The sequence below is a fragment of the Oryx dammah genome, unplaced genomic scaffold (genome assembly GCF_014754425.2).
Source record: "Oryx dammah isolate SB20612 unplaced genomic scaffold, SCBI_Odam_1.1 HiC_scaffold_27, whole genome shotgun sequence".
Lineage (NCBI taxonomy): Eukaryota > Metazoa > Chordata > Mammalia > Artiodactyla > Bovidae > Oryx > Oryx dammah.
In genome coordinates, this window is record NW_024070211.1 from 11,136,704 (window position 1) to 11,154,090 (window position 17,387).

Genomic DNA, 17,387 nt, shown 5'->3' on the forward strand with positions numbered 1-17,387 from the left:
CGACCCGCGCCGCCCGCGGGGGCGGGAGATTCAAACGGCCCGAGCGCGGCCGGCCGGGGTTTTGCGCGCGGCCGCGGTGACCTCGGCGCCCGCGGTGCGTAGAGCCGCGCGCCTCCCGGACCGGGGCCGCCGCCCCGGCGGTGCAGCGTTTCCGGAGCGGGAAAGTGATTTTTAAAAGTCCAGCACTGGTTTGGAGAATGCGGTTTGCGGAGCGGGGTGGGAATCCCGCCCGGCAAGGGTCGGCTCGAGGAGCTCGAGGGTAGGCTGCCGAGGGTCTGCGTAGGGAGTGAAATCTCAGCGTCAACAGGCACCGCCACGACTGTTGACCGGTGGGAGAGGTGTGCCGGGAACTCCACATCAACTCATCTGTCAGCAGATTAATCGCTGGCGGTCTCCTCCGTGCCGCGCGTGCAGGGCTGGGGAAAATGGTGAAAGGGCCCCGGGTGGCCGTGATCGAGCTCCCTGCCTCCCCTGGGGAGGCCCATGTGGGGCCACAATTACTGTCCAGGATGATCCCCAAGGTGTGCCCATGGAGCCGGAGCGCTCGCTGCTCCTGGCGGATATTAACCAAGGTGCTCCAAGTGTGACTTGAGTGCCTATAACAGAAGTCGAGTGTAGGGAGTGTGGATGGGGATCTCGGATGTTCACCCAAGCCTGGGCAGGAGGATGAGTGATGGCTTTCCAGCCGAGGTGACTCTTGGCCAGGGATTTGAAAGAACAGAGGAGTTATTCAGGCTGACCGAGGGTGGAGGGCTTCTGGCGATCCAGGCAGGGAACACAGCACGTGCAAAGGCAGGAAGGTGTGGGTGAGTGTTGTCATCAGAGGTACCACGATGTTTAAGTCTGATTGGCACACAGGGTGCCAGGAGAGGAAGAGCAAGATGATCGAGCAGGGGCTGGGTCTCCAAAGGTCTGGAGAGCAAGTGCTGGGTGGGGTGGAGAAGGACAGCGACGGTTTTACCCAAGAAGGGCATCAGAGTGGAGTCTGGAAAGGTAAACTAGGATTTCTCCATGCTCTTGTTGGGAAGCCATCCCAAGAGCAGGAATCCTGTTCAGCTTTGCAACTGCCTAGTTGGCTACCCCTGGGCCATCCACCTAATGCCCCTGGGCCTTATGCTTACCTGTAAGATGAAGATAAGAGAGTTACTAATATCCTGTAAAGCTGTGGTTCTAACACCTGGGGTAAGGTGTAGCCTCATTCTGCTGGGGAAAATGAATGCACTTAAGCCTAGGCTCCCCTCTGTATTTTTGGGCTTCCCTGGTAGCTCCGTTGGTTAAGAATCTGCCTGTGATGGAGGACCCAGGTTTGATCCCTGGATGGGCAAGATCCCCTGGAGAAGGAAATGGCAACCCACTCCAGTATTCTTGCCTGGAAAATCCCATGGACAGAGGAGTCTGGCAGGCTACAATCCATGGGGTCACCAAGAGTCGGACACGACTTAGCGACTTAAACCACTACCACCCCCTCTGTACTGACGTGGGATCCTGGTAAGGAGCTCTTGGGTGAGGTCTACCAGCTCAATGCCTGACATCAGGCAGGAAGGAGTTGCTCCCCCAGTGTTTGCTGACAGACAAACAGAGCCTCTCTCCTCCCTTCCCTCACAAAGAGATTCTTCAGCCCTTGCATCTGTCTGGCAAGTGTTTGCCTCCTGACATTGGGGTGGCTGGGTGGGGACAGCTGCTGTGGTTGGAGAGGGCTCTGTCTCCCTTTGCAGAGATGAGGTCACAGGGGGTCATAGCAGGAACACAAGGGCCCTGGTAGACTTCTAGTCTACCAAATGGAAAAACAGGCCCAGGGAGAAGTGGGGATGGGGGATGCTTTGGTCCTGGTGGGGAGTGGTCAGCAGACCTGGGCTGTCATCCCACTTCTGTGTGGCCTGGGCCCCCTTCCCGTGAGAATACCAGGATGATCACACCTCTGAGGGCAGAGTGTGAGTATTCCAGGATTGACTGGCACATGTTGTTGTTCAGTCACTAAGTCATGTTCGACTCTGTAACTCCATGGATTGCAGCATGCCAAGCTCCTCTGTCCTCTGCCATCTCCCAGAGATTGCTCACATTCATTTCCATTGTGTTGGTGGTGGTGTTCTCTAACCATCTCATCCTCTGCTGCCCCCTTCTTTTGCCTTCAGTCTTTCCCAAGAGTCTTTTCCAGTGAGCTGGCTCTTTGCATCGGTGCCCAAAGTATTGGAGCTTCAGCTTCAGCATCAGTCCTTCCAATGAATATTCAGGGTTGATCTCCTTTAGGATTGACTGGTTTGATTTCCTTGCAGTCCACAGGACTCTCGAGGGTCTTCTTCAGCACCATAATTGGAAAGCATCAGTTCTTCACCTTAGGAGCCTGTTAGTGGAAGTTGACTCTGTGTCTGACTTATTGAGATTGTGTCTCACTCTTCTTCCAGACTGTGAACTCCTTGAAGATGGAAGCTGTGTTTGTCTGTCGGGGAGTGAGGGGTGGGGACAAAAGACTCGGGACTTATACCCAGGCCAGACTCTCGATGTCTACTTAAGAAAAAACACACCCAGGGACTTCCCTGGTGGTCCAGTGGTTAAGACACCACATTTCCACTGTAGAGGGCACAGGTTCAATCCCTGGTCAAGGAACTAAGAGAAAATAAATAAATAAAACCCAGAGTGGTTAGAGAGGAAGTCTGTCCAAAGGGCTGATTTGTGCGGGAGAAAACATGCATGTGGGTCATGGGTGCAGGGCTCCACCTTTTAGAAGGTGCCCTCTCATCCCCCTCATTGCCTCCGGGATTGTTCAGAGACACTGCAGTGCCTGGAGTCCTCCCTTTGAGAGATGAAGACTCTCAAGTTCAAAGGGGACTCAGGTGGGCTGGACTTAAAAGCCAGTGTGCTCTGCACTGCGGCATGGAGCTGTGCTTGTGATCCTTCCACACGCACTTCAGCAGATCTGTTGCCCTTCTGGCCCACTCTCCCAGGCCCTCACTGCTTCCGTGTCTCCCCTTTGCTCTCACCCACCGTCTTGTCCCTTTCAGCAGGCTCCCACCCTCTGCTCCTTGCCTTTGGCCAGGTTCATAGGGGATCCTGGGGAGCCCTGTCCAGGCTGCCTTGATTGCTGCCTGGATCATGACCTGCCTTTAGCCAACAGTTCTTTTGCTTTTAATTTTCAGATATACCTGGATTCCATTCCTGGCTCTCCTTTCCGGCTGTGCCAACTTAAGCAAGTAAATCTACTTCTCTGCGCCCCAGTTCCCTCAGCTGTTCAATAAGAGTGACAGAGCCCTCTTCAGCTTGTTGTTAGAAGGTAAAGGTTGTTAGAAGGTAGGTGTGGCCAGTGCCCCAAAGAGACTCATCTGAAGGAGCAGATTGATTAAATAATTATGATCCAAACTCTGTCCTGATTTCTTGGAGAGGATGATTCCTTTAGGATTGAGAGAGGGATCCGAGGTAGTGTACCAATGGAGGCAACTTTGAGTAGAAGTTCTTGCAGTAGGATAGGGCTGGGGTGGGATGGAGATGCACTGGTATGGAGAGAAGAGTAAGCAGTCTAAGATTGTGAGAAGGGAGGGTGTGACAGGTAAGATGAACCCAGAAGTTCTGTCAGTACCAGACCCTGGAGGTCTTTTTAAAAAGATCATGAGTGGTCGAATCTTTTTTGGGGGGGTTAATGATCCATGACACTGAATACCTCCTATAGCCTTTGTTTTTCTGATCTCCACTCCAGGCCTTTCCCATAGATCAACCCAACAGCAGCACCAATGTGCTGATACCATTCTGTTTCCTGTTTGGTTTTTTTTTTTTCCACTTCTTGTTGTGAGTACTTTTCCAAGCTCCTTCTCAGTCTCCCTCCCCAGCAGAGCTGACAGCTGCAGGTCATTCTGATGAGCTGACGGGGAAATATGCCTTTGGCGGGACAGGGCCCCAGACCCAGTGAACCAGTGCCAACCTGGCCAAGGGTTATGAGCTGTTTACTGGAACGAGTGGGTCCCTGGTGTATCCCACACTCCTTAACCCATCCAGCTCTGCCACCTTAATATCCCTTCTTGATCGGTTCCTGCACACTTCACACTTGACAAAAACCTCTCAACCTCTCCTCCCTGTTTGTCCCCCAGTCTTCTCAGTAAGTGGAAGTCTACCATCTACCTAGTTACTTAAGCGAAAGGCTAGAAGTCCTTGTGTTGGACCAAGTTCATAGGGGGATCAAAGGGGCCCTGCCCAGGATCCCCTGGATTTTTTAGGATGAAATAGTCAATCTGGGTTCCTCCCCCACCCTCATTCCCTACATCTAATCCACTGGCAAAGCAAGCCTTTCTCCTAAATTGTGTATTTTTGTTTATTGCCTCAGACCAAATCATGTCACCAACTTCTCTCATTTGGATGCTTGCAATTGCCTCCTCTTCCATTCCCTTCCAGAACAATCGTTAATGAGATGGTCTTCTTAAGGCTTGTCTGTTTTCCCTACTAGGCCTTGTACGACCTGGCCCCTGCTCCCCTTGTGCCTCTGATCCATCACTGTCCAGCTGCAGCCCTGCTGGCCTCCCCAGGTTCCTGAGCACGTCACATGCTTTTGTCCAGGCCTTCCCCTGCTGGCTTTCTCTGCCTAGTATTTCAAATCTTAGCCCAGATGTCACCTATCTGACCTATATCTCCTCCCCTATCCCAGTTACTCTCTCTTTTTTTTTTTGTGATAAACTATACATAACATAAAATTTACCATTGTAGCCTTTTTTAACTGTACATGGTTCGGTGGCATTAAATACATTTACATTGTTGTGTCCCTGGACTATTCCTACTATATCACCTTGCCTATGCATCACACCACACTGTCTGTAATAATACTCTCTCTGCGTGTGTATGTGTTTCTGTCTGAAAGCTCCATGAGAGCAAGGAGAGGGTTAGTTGCCTTTTTCCTTGCTACCCCTGGTCCAGAGCCAAGCAGTGGTAATAAGCATTCATGGAAGGATTGAGTCCATGCTGCTATGTACCGTGTGCTTGGCACTGCAAAACCCTTCACAGACATTTCATTCCGTCTGGACAGCAGCCCTCGAAGTGGTCATTACATCCCTTTGCATGAGGATACACACAATTCAGAGAGGCTAGAACAGCCAGAGAGGCCAAACATGGTCGCACAAGCAGGGTTGAGCAAACCACAGCTCTATCCCTGGTGCAAAGAACTGACTCGTTGGAAAAGACCCTGATGCTAGGAAAGATTGAGGGCAGGAGAAGGGGATGACAAAGGATGAGATGGTTGGATGGCATCACTGACTCGATGGACATGAGTTTGAGTAAGCTCTGGGAGTTGGTGATGGACAGGGAAGCCTGGCGTGCTGCAGTCCATGGGGTCACAAAGAGCTGGACACGACTGCGCAACTGAACTGACCCCAGTGAAGGTGCATTTCTAGTGAGGGAAGAGGGGTCTCAAAGAGGCTGGTTGGAGGGCAGGAGTGCCACCCCGGGAGAATAAAAGTTGGGTGAAACACAGAACTGCCACCTCAACAAAGTCAAAACTGGGCCAGTCTCAGCCTGTAGAAGCTCAACCTGCAGAGGCTCAGCCCACACAGCCATGGGGCATTCTTGACCTTTGGCTGCTTCCTTGTCTTCGGCACTTTGTTCTCCTCCCCCAGGTCAGCCATCAGAAATGTGCCTGGAGGTTCCAGGCCGTTGACCTCATGTACATATACCTCGGAACAGGGAGCTGGAGAGGCTCCAGAGAAGGGTTCTTAGAATTCTCTTGCCATTTATAGCCTTGGTTAAAGTCTCCATCCCTTTTCTATAAAATGGAGGAAAGGTGGTTAGATTAGATTAGCTGTGCCTAAGCATTACCTGGAACAGACCCTAGATGTTTAAACACCAGCATTGATTTATTGAGCCCTTACCCTACCCTGTAATTGTATGTGTGCATGCTAAGTTGCTTCAGTCGTGTCTGACTCTTTGCGACCCTGTGGACTGTAGCCCACTGGGCTCCTCTGTCCATGGGTTTCTCCAGGCCAGAATACTGGAGTGGGTTGCCACGCTATCCTCCAGGTGATCTTCCCGACCTAGAGATCAAACCACCCTGTAATTACTTTTACAGTATTAGCTCATTTAGTCATAGTCATAACAATGTGTAGATACTATTGTTCAGTTGCTCAGTCATGTCTCTTTGCAGCCCCATGGACTGCAGCCCGCCAGGCTCCTCTGTCCTCCACTATCTCTCGAAGTTTGCTGAAATTCATGTCCTTTGAGTCAGTGACACCACCCTTACGGCAGAAAGCGAAGAAGAACTAAAGAGCCTCTTGATGAAAGTGAAAGAGGAGAGTGAAGAAGTTGGTTTAAAGCTCAACATTCAGAAAAACTAAGATCATGGCATCTGGTCCCATCACTTCATGGCAAATAGATGGAGAAACAGTGGCAGACTTTATTTTTGGGGGCTCCAAAATCATTGCAGATGGTGACTGCAGCCATGAAATTAAAAGACACTCCTTGGAAGAAAAGTTATGACCAACCTAGACAGCATATTAAAAAGCAGAGACAAAAAAATAAAAAATAAAAAGCAGAGACATTACTTTGCCAACAAAGGTCCGTCTAGCCAAGGCTATGGTTTTTCCAGTAGTCACATATGGATTGAGAGTTGGACTATAAAGAAAGCTGATCGCCGAAGAGTTGATGCTTTTGAACTGTGGTGTTGGAGATGACTCTTGAGAGTCCCTTGGACTGCAAGGAGATCCAGCCAGTCCATCCTAAAGGAAATCAGTCCTGAATATTCTTTGGGAGGACTGATGTTGAAGCTGAAACTCTTAATACATTGGCCACCTGATGTGAAGAGCTGACTCATTTGAAAAGACTCTGATGCTGGGAAAGATTGTACGCTGGGAAAGATTGTATGCGGGAGGAGAAGGGGATGACAGAGGGTGAGATGGTTGGTTGGATGGCATCACTGACTCGATGGACATGAGTTTGAGTAAGCTCCAGGAGTTGGTGATAGACAGGGAAGCCTGGTGTGCTGCAGTCCATGGGGTTGCAAAGAGTTGGACACAACTGAGCGACTGAATTGAACTGAGTCAGTGATGCTATCTAACCATCTCATCCTCTGCCACCCCCTTCTCCTTTTACCTTCAATCTTTCCCAGCATCAGGGTCTTTTATTTCATGGCAGCACTCACCATCCACAGCTATTTTGAGTAATTACTATCCCCATTTTACTGAGGAGGAAACTGAATGGTGAAGAGACTAAGTAACTTTGTCCAAGGTCAAACAGCCAGGAAGTAGCTGAGTACATAGCCTGGCTCCTCTTAACCACTACTTGCTCTACCGCTTTTGCATCTGGATAGCTGCAAATTGCCTGGGCCCTGCTCTCTATTCCAGAGGGATCACAGAGTTTGGGAGCCTTAAGGCTTAGACAGCCGTCTTTCATAACCTTAAAAACCAGGGCTCAATAAAGATTTATTTCAGAAACTGCTTATGTGGAGGAAAAAGGGCTTTTGGCCCAATTTGGGCTGGGTTGAAATTGAGACACTAGGGCAGAGTGTCTGTTCTCAGTGGCCTTGAGAAGGCAACAGCAGTTAGTTGAAGCAGGGAGGTAATCAGCGCTGACGGCTCAGCTGCCCTGGATCGTGCGAGCTGCCACAACCCTTCGTGTCACCCAGAGGTGATTTCCTTTCCCCCCTTGTAATACCGGGTGTTTGTATGTTAGTATGAGTGTATATACAGTGTTTATCTCTTGTTGGATGGGTTTAAAGGAAAGCCAGGTTCCTCCTAGGAGTGGTGGCATTTTGGATCAAAGGGCACAAATGGTTTTGTTTTTTTAATTTATTTAAATTTTGGCTATGCTGGGTTTTCATTACTGCTTACAGGCTTTCTCTAGTTGCAGTGAGTCTGGGCTAAGCTGTTGCGCTGCATGGGCTTATTGCAGTGGCTTCTCTTATTGTGAGTGTGGGCTCTAGGGCATGCAGGCAGAGTAGTTGTGGCGCATGGCTTAGTTGCCTCACAGCATATGGAGTCTTCCCGGACCAGGGATCGAACCTGTGTCCCCTGCATTGGCAGGTAGATTCCTAACGACTGGACTGTGGTTGAGAAAGTGGTGTGGTTTGGTTTTATTTAATGAAAATAGCTGTGAATGTGTGTTGGTGTGGTCTGATTATAACAGTAATGTATCACCAGAGTTACTATGGTTATGTTGGGGTTGGGAGTAGTTGTGATGTTCATTGAATGTTCTTCAGTATTTTAATTATTTGTTTATTTTTAATTTTTAAATATAAATTTATTTATTTTAATTGGAAGTTAATTACATTAATTTTTAATAATAAAATTTAAAAATACATGTCATGCTGTTTGTATCTTAGAATATATAAAGAAAGAAGTAAAATTTGTCCATAATCACATTTTCCAGAGGTTACCATTATTAGTATTGAATGTATTTCCTTCCACATATTTTTATATATGTATGCTTTTTCTTTTCCACAAGGAGGATGATGGCCTGTTTTTCAATATCCTTATGTTACTTGGCAATGATTCAGTAAATAAATCTCTGAAAACATCACTTTTAATGGCTTCGTACTGTTTTGTTATCAGTATGCCACATATTATTTAGCCAATCCCCTACTCCTAAGTATATGGGTTGCTCCATTTTTTGTTGTTTTTGTTTTTTTAATGTTACAAAGAATACAGTAGAGAATATTAGTGGAACTTAATCTTTGGGTTTATTTATTATTTGGTTCTTCTCAGGTAAATTCCGAGAAGTGGAATTGCTAGGCATTTCTTTTCACTCTTTTTAGGGTTTTTGATAAATATTCCCTGAATAGAGCCATTTCTGACATGGAGTCTTTCCCTGGGTTTTTCAGAACAAGAAGATGCCACCCAAGCGTGTAGCTAAGAGAAGGTCTCCCCCAGAAGATGCCCTCCCCCAAAGCAAGAAGGTGAAAGGTAAGTTGGCCCTCAGTATGGATGGCCTCTTGGCATCCCCAGAATCTGGTACCAGGCTCCTTCCTCCCTGAGATTTGAAGCCAAGGGGCCAGGAAGTCCAGGAACTCCACCCAGCTGGAGGGTCTCCTGTAGCTCACTGATTCCCACCCTCTGGGAATGATAAAGGGGCAGAGACTTGCTTAAAAGCCCTCAGATACAGGTGAAAAACTAGACCCTACGGCTTTGCCCTAGGCACTAGTGCCTAGTTAAGACCATTGACCTCCAGACTGGGTTCACATCCTCGCTCTGCCACTTTCTAGCTGTATAGCTGTGGCAGATCACTAACCTCACTGAACTTAGACTACCCCATTCATAAAACGGGCAACCTCACCCGGCTGCCATGAGGAAAATGAGCTCGTTTCCTGGTTAGCACTTGAGAAAGTGCGTTTGGTCTCCTCCCTGCAGGGACCCTAGAGGGAGTCAGGGAGGAGAGCCACCCCCAGTCTGGGAGGGTGGGGGGAGTGTGGACCCACACTCAGACAGTGTCTGTCTTTTGCAGACCCTCGTAACCAGGCAGTGAGGGCCGTTGCCTCCCACCGTGTTCCAGGCGCCCGCTCCTGCCAAGGTGCCTGCGGGCTGTGCCCTCCTGACCAGAAGGCCCAACCAGGTGGCTGCCTGCCCAGAGCGCCCTCTGCGCAGCCGCAGCAGTCCTGGCAGCCGTGGCCACACCCCCGGGGGGAGGGGCTGGACGCCATTGGCTCTCCGGGGCCTTGGCGGCCCCGCCCCCCGTTGGCCTGCAGATGGCCCAGCGCCGCACGCTGATTGGCGCATACCTCTTTGCAAATGCCTGTGCGGTCTCTTACTCCTCCCTTTCCTCTTCTGCTGCGTGTCTGCTCCCCAAAAGAAGTGGAGAGGGGGTCACTGTGCCCATGTCCAGTGGTTAAGTCACAGCCTGAGGATGGAGACTAGGGACTATGCTCTGACCATGTAGGCCTCCTCGGTTTGGTTTTGCTGCAAACTTTACTCGTTATTAGCTCTTATGACACTCCCTGAGGCTCTGTTCTCCTTTTCTATAAAATGGGAGCCTGAAATGGAAGACCTATAGCATAATGTGGGGGGCTGCAAGTCAATTTAACATTCGTAGAATAAGCAGTGTTAGATGTTATTATGCCCTCTCTGTTAGTTGGTTCCTGACCAAGAACAGCCAGTCAGAAAAGCTATCTTGTGCCCCACTTCTCCTCCCCACCTGAATTTTCTTCTCTGTATCAAGTATATTATTGCCATTTCCTTCCACTCACATTAATAATGTGCTTAGGTGGGCACTTTCCTGGTAGTCCAGTGGCTAAGACTCCATGCTCCATTCTTAATCAAGGAACTAGATCCCACAGGCCATAGCCAAGGAGCCTGCATGTTGCACTAGGACTGAGCATAGCCAAATAAATAAATACAGATTTTTTAAAAAAATGTGCTGGAGTTTTTTGGTTTTTAATTTAAAATTAAAATTCTTTTTATGTGAGTCATATTTTAAAGTCTTCATTGAATTTGTTTCAGTATTGCTTGTTTTGTGTTTTGGTTTTTTGGGTATGAGGCATGTTGGATCTTAGTTCCCCCTCCAGGGATTGAACCTACACACCCCTCTATTGGAAGGCAAAGTCTTAGCCACTGGACCACCAGGGGAGTCCCTAATGTGCTCAGGTTTTAATCTTCAAAAACATTCTATGAGATAGGTACTTCTCTTACCCTCGTTTCACAGATGATGATGCTTGGGCTTGGAGAGGTCTGACTAATGTTTTGTGGCTGGGCACGGATTTGAACCCAGGTCTGTGCTATCCTACAGCCTGTGCAGCGAGCTCTCCTCTCTCTTGTCATCCTGCACGCTCAGAGGCTATCTTCTTTACTCCTCAGTCTCCCATAGGTCCCACGGCACAGAACCAGGTATGGTGCTGACACTGGGCCAGGGCGACGTGGGCCAGCTGGGGCTGGGCGAGAATGTGATGGAGAGGAAGAAGCCGGCCCTAGTGTCCATTCCAGAAGACATCGTGCAGGCTGAGGCTGGGGGCATGCACACTGTGTGCCTAAGCAAAAGTGGCCAGGTAGGTCAGGGTGGCACCAGATGGGACAGGACCTGGAACTGGGGGCCTTCGGGAAGGAGCTCTGAACCATATACATTACCCGGTAGAGATGAAGCTGGCTAGATAAGCAGGGAGTGGCCTAGACTAGAACATACTGAGAGGCCAGACCTCGCACTAACGGGGGCATCCTCTGCACAGGTCTACTCCTTCGGCTGCAATGACGAGGGTGCTCTGGGAAGGGATACATCGGTGGAGGGCTCAGAGATGGTCCCTGGGAAAGTGGACCTGCAAGAGAAGGTGGTACAGGTATCAGCAGGAGACAGTCACACAGCAGCCCTCACTGAGGATGGCCGTGTCTTCCTCTGGGGCTCCTTCCGGGTAAGACTGGGTCTGGAGGATGGCTGTGGAGCTGTCAGCAGAATTAAGTACAGCTGATGGGGCCCCATCTCCATGCCCATGTTGTACTTGTGGAGAGATTGAGACCCTGGGAAGAGCTTGGACCCAGACCCAGATTTCTGGTTCTTCATCAGGCCTGTGTACACTACTGACTGCTCCTGTGAATCTGATGTTATGATTTTGTGTGTCGTGGAAAAGGAGTGGCTCAGGGATACCTTTGGTCTTCGGCTGAGCCAAGAAGCCTGCTGACCCATCTCCTCCCTTTTAACCTCCCCCCTCCCCATCCCAGTCTCCTTCCACACTTCTCAGAGGCATATCTCAGAATTTTCAAGACAGGAGGGTGTGGTTTAAACGGCAGATTCAGCATTAAAATTGTTTTGGCACTTTGTTATTCAGTTTATTTTGAAATGTCAGAAATAAAGGAATCTGATATTTCCTCACTGGAGCTCTTTTAACACTTTTTGATGGAGAATTTCAAACATGTAAGAGTAATCAGAATGTTATTTTCAATTTTTATTTACTTGCCTGAACAATTATCAGCTTATGATCAAACTTGTTTGATTTTCATTCCCTTCCATTCCCCAACTCCTTTGTTATATTTTAATGCAAATCACAGAGCACATATGATTTCACTCATGAGTATTTCACTGTGTGGCCTGGCTCCTGTCCACCTCTCCATCCTCACCTGGCAACAGTGCTCTTCACCACACAGCTCTGGGGGTGCCTACAAAGCTGGATCTGGCTGGTATGAGACAGGCAGGGCTGGCTGAAAACTGACCCGCCCCTCCCTTCCAGGACAATAATGGTGTGATCGGGCTCTTGGAACCCATGAAAAAGAGCATGGTGCCTGTGCAGGTGCAGCTGAGTATGCCCGTCATGAAGGTGGCCTCAGGTGAGTCTGGGTTCTCACTCTGGGCAGGAGTTGGAGGACCTTTTTCTGGGTCTGGCCCAGTCTTGGGCCTTACAGACAAGCCCTGCGTCCCCTGCTTTCGTCTCACCCTCAGGAAATGACCACTTGGTGATGCTGACAGTTGATGGCGACCTCTATACTTTGGGCTCCGGGGAGCAGGGCCAACTGGGCCGCGTACCTGAATTATTTGCCAATCGTGGTGGCCGTCAGGGCCTTGGTAGGTATTTGTTTGTTTTTAATTTATTTTTGTCTGTGCTAGGTCTTGATTGCCGCATGGGCTTTTCTCTAGTTGTGGCAAGCGGGGGCTACTCTCAAGCCGTGGTGCTCAGCTTCTCATTACAGCGGCTTCTCGTTGTAGAGCACAGGGTCTAGGGCACACAGGCTTCAGTAGTCATAGCTCGTGGGCTCAGTAGTTGTGGCTCCCAGGCTCTAGACCACAGGCTCAATAGTTGTGGCTCATGAGCTTACGGCATGTGGGATCTTTTGAATCCAAGCTTCCTGTACTGGCAGGCAGATTCTTTACCACTGAGCCACCAGGGAAGCCCCTTGGTAGGTGTTTTGATGATTTAGTTTCAGCCGAGGTTCAAAGGATTCGTTAACAAAAGAAACCACTCACCACACACAAACAAAATGCTGTTGGTTTCACCTGTTCGTCATAAGATTTTGTCTGACCTCAGGGCGTTGGCCAGACCTCCAGGGGCTTAAGAAATTCCAAGACCCACTCCCTTTCTTAAGTGCCACTTGACTTACTGGTAACAATTGGTGTTCACAAGTAGGCATGTAGTCTAAGCAGGGTCCAGGCAAGGTCAGATGTCGGTCAGAGGCCTGCTCTCCTGCTTCTGAAGCCTGAACAAGACTACCTCCATTTTAATTTCCCTGACAGTAGGTAGCTTAGGTTCCTGTGATGGGACAAGTTGGCAAGCCAACCCCTGCTGAAGGTCAAAGGCAGAAGGGATCCTCTTGTGTTCAGGCTTGCATCGGGTGGACCTGCAGTGATAGTTAAGGAATCCCCAGACTGCCTCAGAGTTGAATCTTGGCTCTACCCCTTCCTGGCCGTGGGCCCCCAGACAGTTTCCTCATCTCTAAACTACCTGCCTCACTGGGTTGTTGTGAAGTGAACCGAGTTCATATAGAAGGCTGTCTGACACACAGCAAGTTCCATATAAATGTTACCTCTGTGGCTTGGGGGTCTGAGTGAGGCACCTGGCCTCTGTTCGCCTCAGTCTCCTCTTCTGTATTCTACGGAGAAGAGTCCCTGCTTGGGCTCCCTGTGCGGGCTTCAGCAGTAAAGGAGACACAGTGGGGCAGAGAGGAGAGGCCATGCGTGTGCCGCTGACCCTGACCTTCTCTCTGCCTGCAGAACGACTCCTGGTCCCCAAGTGTGTGATGCTGAAATCCAGGGGAAGCCGGGGCCATGTCAGATTCCAGGATGCCTTCTGCGGTGCCTACTTCACCTTTGCCATCTCCTCTGAGGGCCACGTGTATGGCTTTGGCCTCTCCAACTACCATCAACTTGGTGAGTCCCAAGCCCATCATCCAGCGTAGCCCAGAGTGACTTGCGTTGCAGTCCTGCCTCCACCACTCATTCATTGTGCCCCCTCCGTGTGGGGCTCGCCTAACCTCTCAGAGCCTCAGTTGTTGTTTTGAGTATTTATTTATTTATTTTTGGTTGTGTCGGGTCTTCATTGCTGCACTGCGGCTCTCTGTAGTTGTGATGAGCAGATGTGATGAGGGAAGGGGTGAAGAAGGCAGTTCCTTGGACGGTGTCACCCCTGACAGCCCCATCCCGACCTTCCCCTGCCCCAGGAACCCAAGGCACAGAATCCTGTTTTATACCTCAGAACCTAACATCCTTCAAGAACTCCACCAAGACCTGGGTGGGCTTCTCCGGGGGCCAGCACCACACAGTCTGCATGGATTCAGAAGGTAGGGGGTCTAGACCTATCTCTGGGGTGGGGGTGGAGTGTTCCCTGGGTACAGGCCTGGCCCCACTCCGTAAACAACAGTGCTTGGAACCTGGGCCTGCTCCATGGATTGGGCTAACTGTGGGTCCATGAGGGTCACCCCACCTGCCAGCACCTGGGAGTCCAGTGGGGGCCTGTGGAGGTTCTTCCAGGCTTCCCTCCACACTGAAAGAGATGCTTCAGATCTCACCACCACCTTGGGATTGGGGGACCCGCTCGCATGGATATCGGTGCTCACCCGACCTACCTGGAGCATGCTGTCTGCTATTCTTCGTCTCCCACAGGAAAAGCATACAGCCTGGGCCGGGCTGAGTATGGGCGGCTGGGCCTTGGGGAAGGTGCTGAGGAGAAGAGCGTACCCACCCTGATCTCCAGGCTGCCCACGGTCTCCTCAGTGGCTTGTGGAGCCTCTGTGGGGTATGCTGTGACCAAGGATGGTGAGTGGGACCGCCCACAGTCGGTCCGGTTGGGATCTGGGGGGTCATGATTCTTACCAGAGTGCCTAGCAGGTTCCGTTGCCCACCACTCTGTGGAACTGAGATGTGGAGAGCAGTATTTGTGATGACGTTATTTTTGTCCTGATTGTTAGAAGTTCTGGCTTCGATGACATAAAGTGGGTAAACACATTATTAAAATTATTTAAATGTGTTTGAGCCAAGGGGATATATTAATTACTGAGGCCCAGATAGGCAAGGCTTCCCGGGGGGCTCAGTGGTAAAGAATCTGCCTGCCAGTGCAGGAGATCCAGGAGTCGTGAGTTCGATCCCTGGGTTGGGAGGATCCCCTGGAGGAGGACATGGCAATGCATTCCAGTATTCTTGCCTGGAAAATCCCATGGACAGAGGAGCCTGGCAGTCACAGTCCATGGGGTCACGAAGAGTCAGATACAACTGAACACACAGGCAAGGACAGGCAGAAGGACTGGAACCCAGGTCTCCAGACTCCTAACACAGGCACGCCTTCTTTACATTTATACCTTGGTGACCCTTTTTTTATACAAACTAGTAACTGCCAGCTTTCCAGGGAGTTGTACTTAAAATATCATTAGGAGAAAGAAAGCTCAGTAGTTGGGGTCCTGGCAAGCACAGCAAAGGAGGGTTTGGACAAGTGGTCGCCAAAGCCTGAGGGAGCAGACTTGGAGGCCTTGAGAAAGCGGGCTGGCAGAGGTGCTTGATCCAGGACTGTCTGGAAAGAGTTCCTGAGGAAGTGGGGCTTACTGCACCTTGAAGGTTTAGTCCTTAATGGTAAGAAAAGGAGAACATCCAGAATAGTCTCAAAGGCAGGTGGTAATAGTCTCAAAGGCAGGTGGTTCAGGGAATGGAGGTGATGTAGGGGTTTAGGGAATGACCAGTCATTGTCAGGCCTTGAAAGCTCTGCCTGGGAGCAGGGAGAAGTCTTTGTCAATGCATAAGGGCTGTGGTTGACAAAGCTCTGGTTGACAAAGCTCTTTTTTGTCCATCATCTCCTTGCCTCCTCCCAGCTTCTCTGAACTCCCCGGAGGCTGGGACATTGCCAGGCTGCCTCAGGCCAACCCCAGAAGGCACCCCCATGCGCCAGGCTTCTCACCCTGCAGAAAGCTGGGGCTGGGAATCCTCGAAACAGCTGCCCTTGTTTCTCTCCCCTGTAGGTCGTGTTTTTGCCTGGGGCATGGGCACCAACTACCAGCTGGGCACAGGACAGGATGAAGATGCCTGGAGCCCTGTGGAGATGACAGGCAAACAGCTGGAGAACCGTGTGGTCTTAACTGTGTCCAGCGGGGGCCAGCACACAGTCTTACTAGTCAAGGACAAGGAACAGAGCTGGTGAAGCCTCTGAGGGCCTGGTTCCTGGCCCCCACAACCTCCCTCTTGGAACAGGGAAGCCGTGACGACTGCGTGTTCCAGCAGGCCTCTCCCAGCCCCGAGTACTCTGTCACCTTCTGCCTTTTCCTCATCAGCAGAACAGAACCCTTCTCCCATTTGTGCCCTCTTCTTTTCTGGAATCATCCTGAGACCTACAAGATGAGGGTGGGATAGATGGAAGAGAGGGGAGGGGTTTTTATCAGAAGGAACATTGCTCACCCCACAGCCATATGGTCAGACCTTCCCCCTCATCCCTACTTCCCATGGTACTGGCTGACCCTGGTTCTGCCTCTCCAAAACCAAAACTTCCTCCCCTGCGTGTTTGGTGCCCATATACGCTGAGAAGTCGGGCTCCATCAAGCCCCGCTCTAGTCCTGTGCCACTCTTCCCGTCCTTCACAACCCACAGGCGGACACATGGTACAGTCATCAAACCCAGCTGTCATGGACTTATGCCTGGGGGAAACTGGAGAAGGGGCAGGGCTACCAGCCCTGAACAGGTGCCCATGGGGCAAAAAGAAAAACAGGGCTCCTCCGCTTGATCAAGAAAAAAGCCAATCCGCCTTTCTCTCAGAAGCACAAAGCTTTCTGTCCTTCAGGCCTTGTCTGCAGTCTCCCCCATCCATCCTGCCTCACCTGCAGCCAAGGGCCTGAAATCTGGAAAGGCAGCTGTGCCTGCAGGGCAGGACTTGCGAGGAGAGGGAAAGGAGGGCTTTATAAACAAACTTACAGCAATATTGAGAGTGAAGGGAGGGAGGGGAAGAGGGTTGGAGGGGTAGAGTCTGGTCCCTAGAAAGGGAAACAGCAGCTTGTACAGTGGCTGAAAAAACAGGAAAGGGTTTTGATTTACTTTTTTTTAAATGTAAAGTATTTTGGAGGGGAGAGTGAAGTCTTTTAACACTTTGAATAAATTTAGAGTTTTATAAAACAGGCCACTTATTTTCTACACACTCCCTGCTTTTTTAAGGGAGCACCTGCTGTGTTGGGAAGGGCAGAATGACCCCATGCCTGTAGACCTGGGGAAGACTAGGACTTCAGTGATGTCAAGAAGTCCTGGTATGTGCCAGCTGTTCATTTTTTGTTATTTGTTGTTTTGTTTTTGTTTTTTGTATGGAACAATGTCTGTTCTAGACAAATCAAAATGAGTCGATTGGTTTTTGTTAGGTATTTATGTTTCAAGAATCACTGGATTTTTACAAAATTATATTGTACAGTACGTGAGACATGGAATGGATCTTTTTAATATCCTAATTTGAAACCAAGATTTTTGAGTACAATACATCTCTAGAAATACTTACACTAAGTTTAATGATGTATCATTTCAAAAGCTAGTATAACTGATTAAACATGATTAATTGCACA

General features: G+C 49.9%; 1 protein-coding gene and 1 non-coding gene across 6 annotated transcripts in view; both read left to right on the forward strand.

The window, feature by feature from the left end:
* The window catches only part of RCC1 (regulator of chromosome condensation 1), an 18,022-nt gene extending 635 nt beyond the window's left edge, over positions 1 to 17,387 (forward strand). Inside the window, exons 1-12 of one of the 5 annotated variants that reach the window (XM_040229807.1) lie at positions 2,271 to 2,831; positions 3,135 to 3,285; positions 8,783 to 8,864; positions 9,403 to 9,468; positions 10,749 to 10,936; positions 11,114 to 11,293; positions 12,107 to 12,203; positions 12,316 to 12,438; positions 13,582 to 13,737; positions 14,028 to 14,147; positions 14,470 to 14,622; positions 15,813 to 17,387. In XM_040229807.1, coding sequence (XP_040085741.1) covers positions 8,792 to 8,864; positions 9,403 to 9,468; positions 10,749 to 10,936; positions 11,114 to 11,293; positions 12,107 to 12,203; positions 12,316 to 12,438; positions 13,582 to 13,737; positions 14,028 to 14,147; positions 14,470 to 14,622; positions 15,813 to 15,991 — 1,335 coding nt within the window. In that variant the 5' untranslated portion in view covers positions 2,271 to 2,831; positions 3,135 to 3,285; positions 8,783 to 8,791 and the 3' untranslated portion in view covers positions 15,992 to 17,387. Of the gene's footprint in view, positions 1 to 2,270; positions 2,832 to 3,134; positions 3,286 to 8,782; positions 8,865 to 9,402; positions 9,469 to 10,748; positions 10,937 to 11,113; positions 11,294 to 12,106; positions 12,204 to 12,315; positions 12,439 to 13,581; positions 13,738 to 14,027; positions 14,148 to 14,469; positions 14,623 to 15,812 lie in introns of those variants that run through there. The other 4 variants (XM_040229806.1, XM_040229809.1, XM_040229808.1 and 1 more) reach the window with 4 other exon arrangements.
* TRNAG-UCC lies at positions 2,532 to 2,604 on the forward strand. The gene has a single exon. It is a non-coding gene; the product is annotated as a tRNA-Gly (tRNA).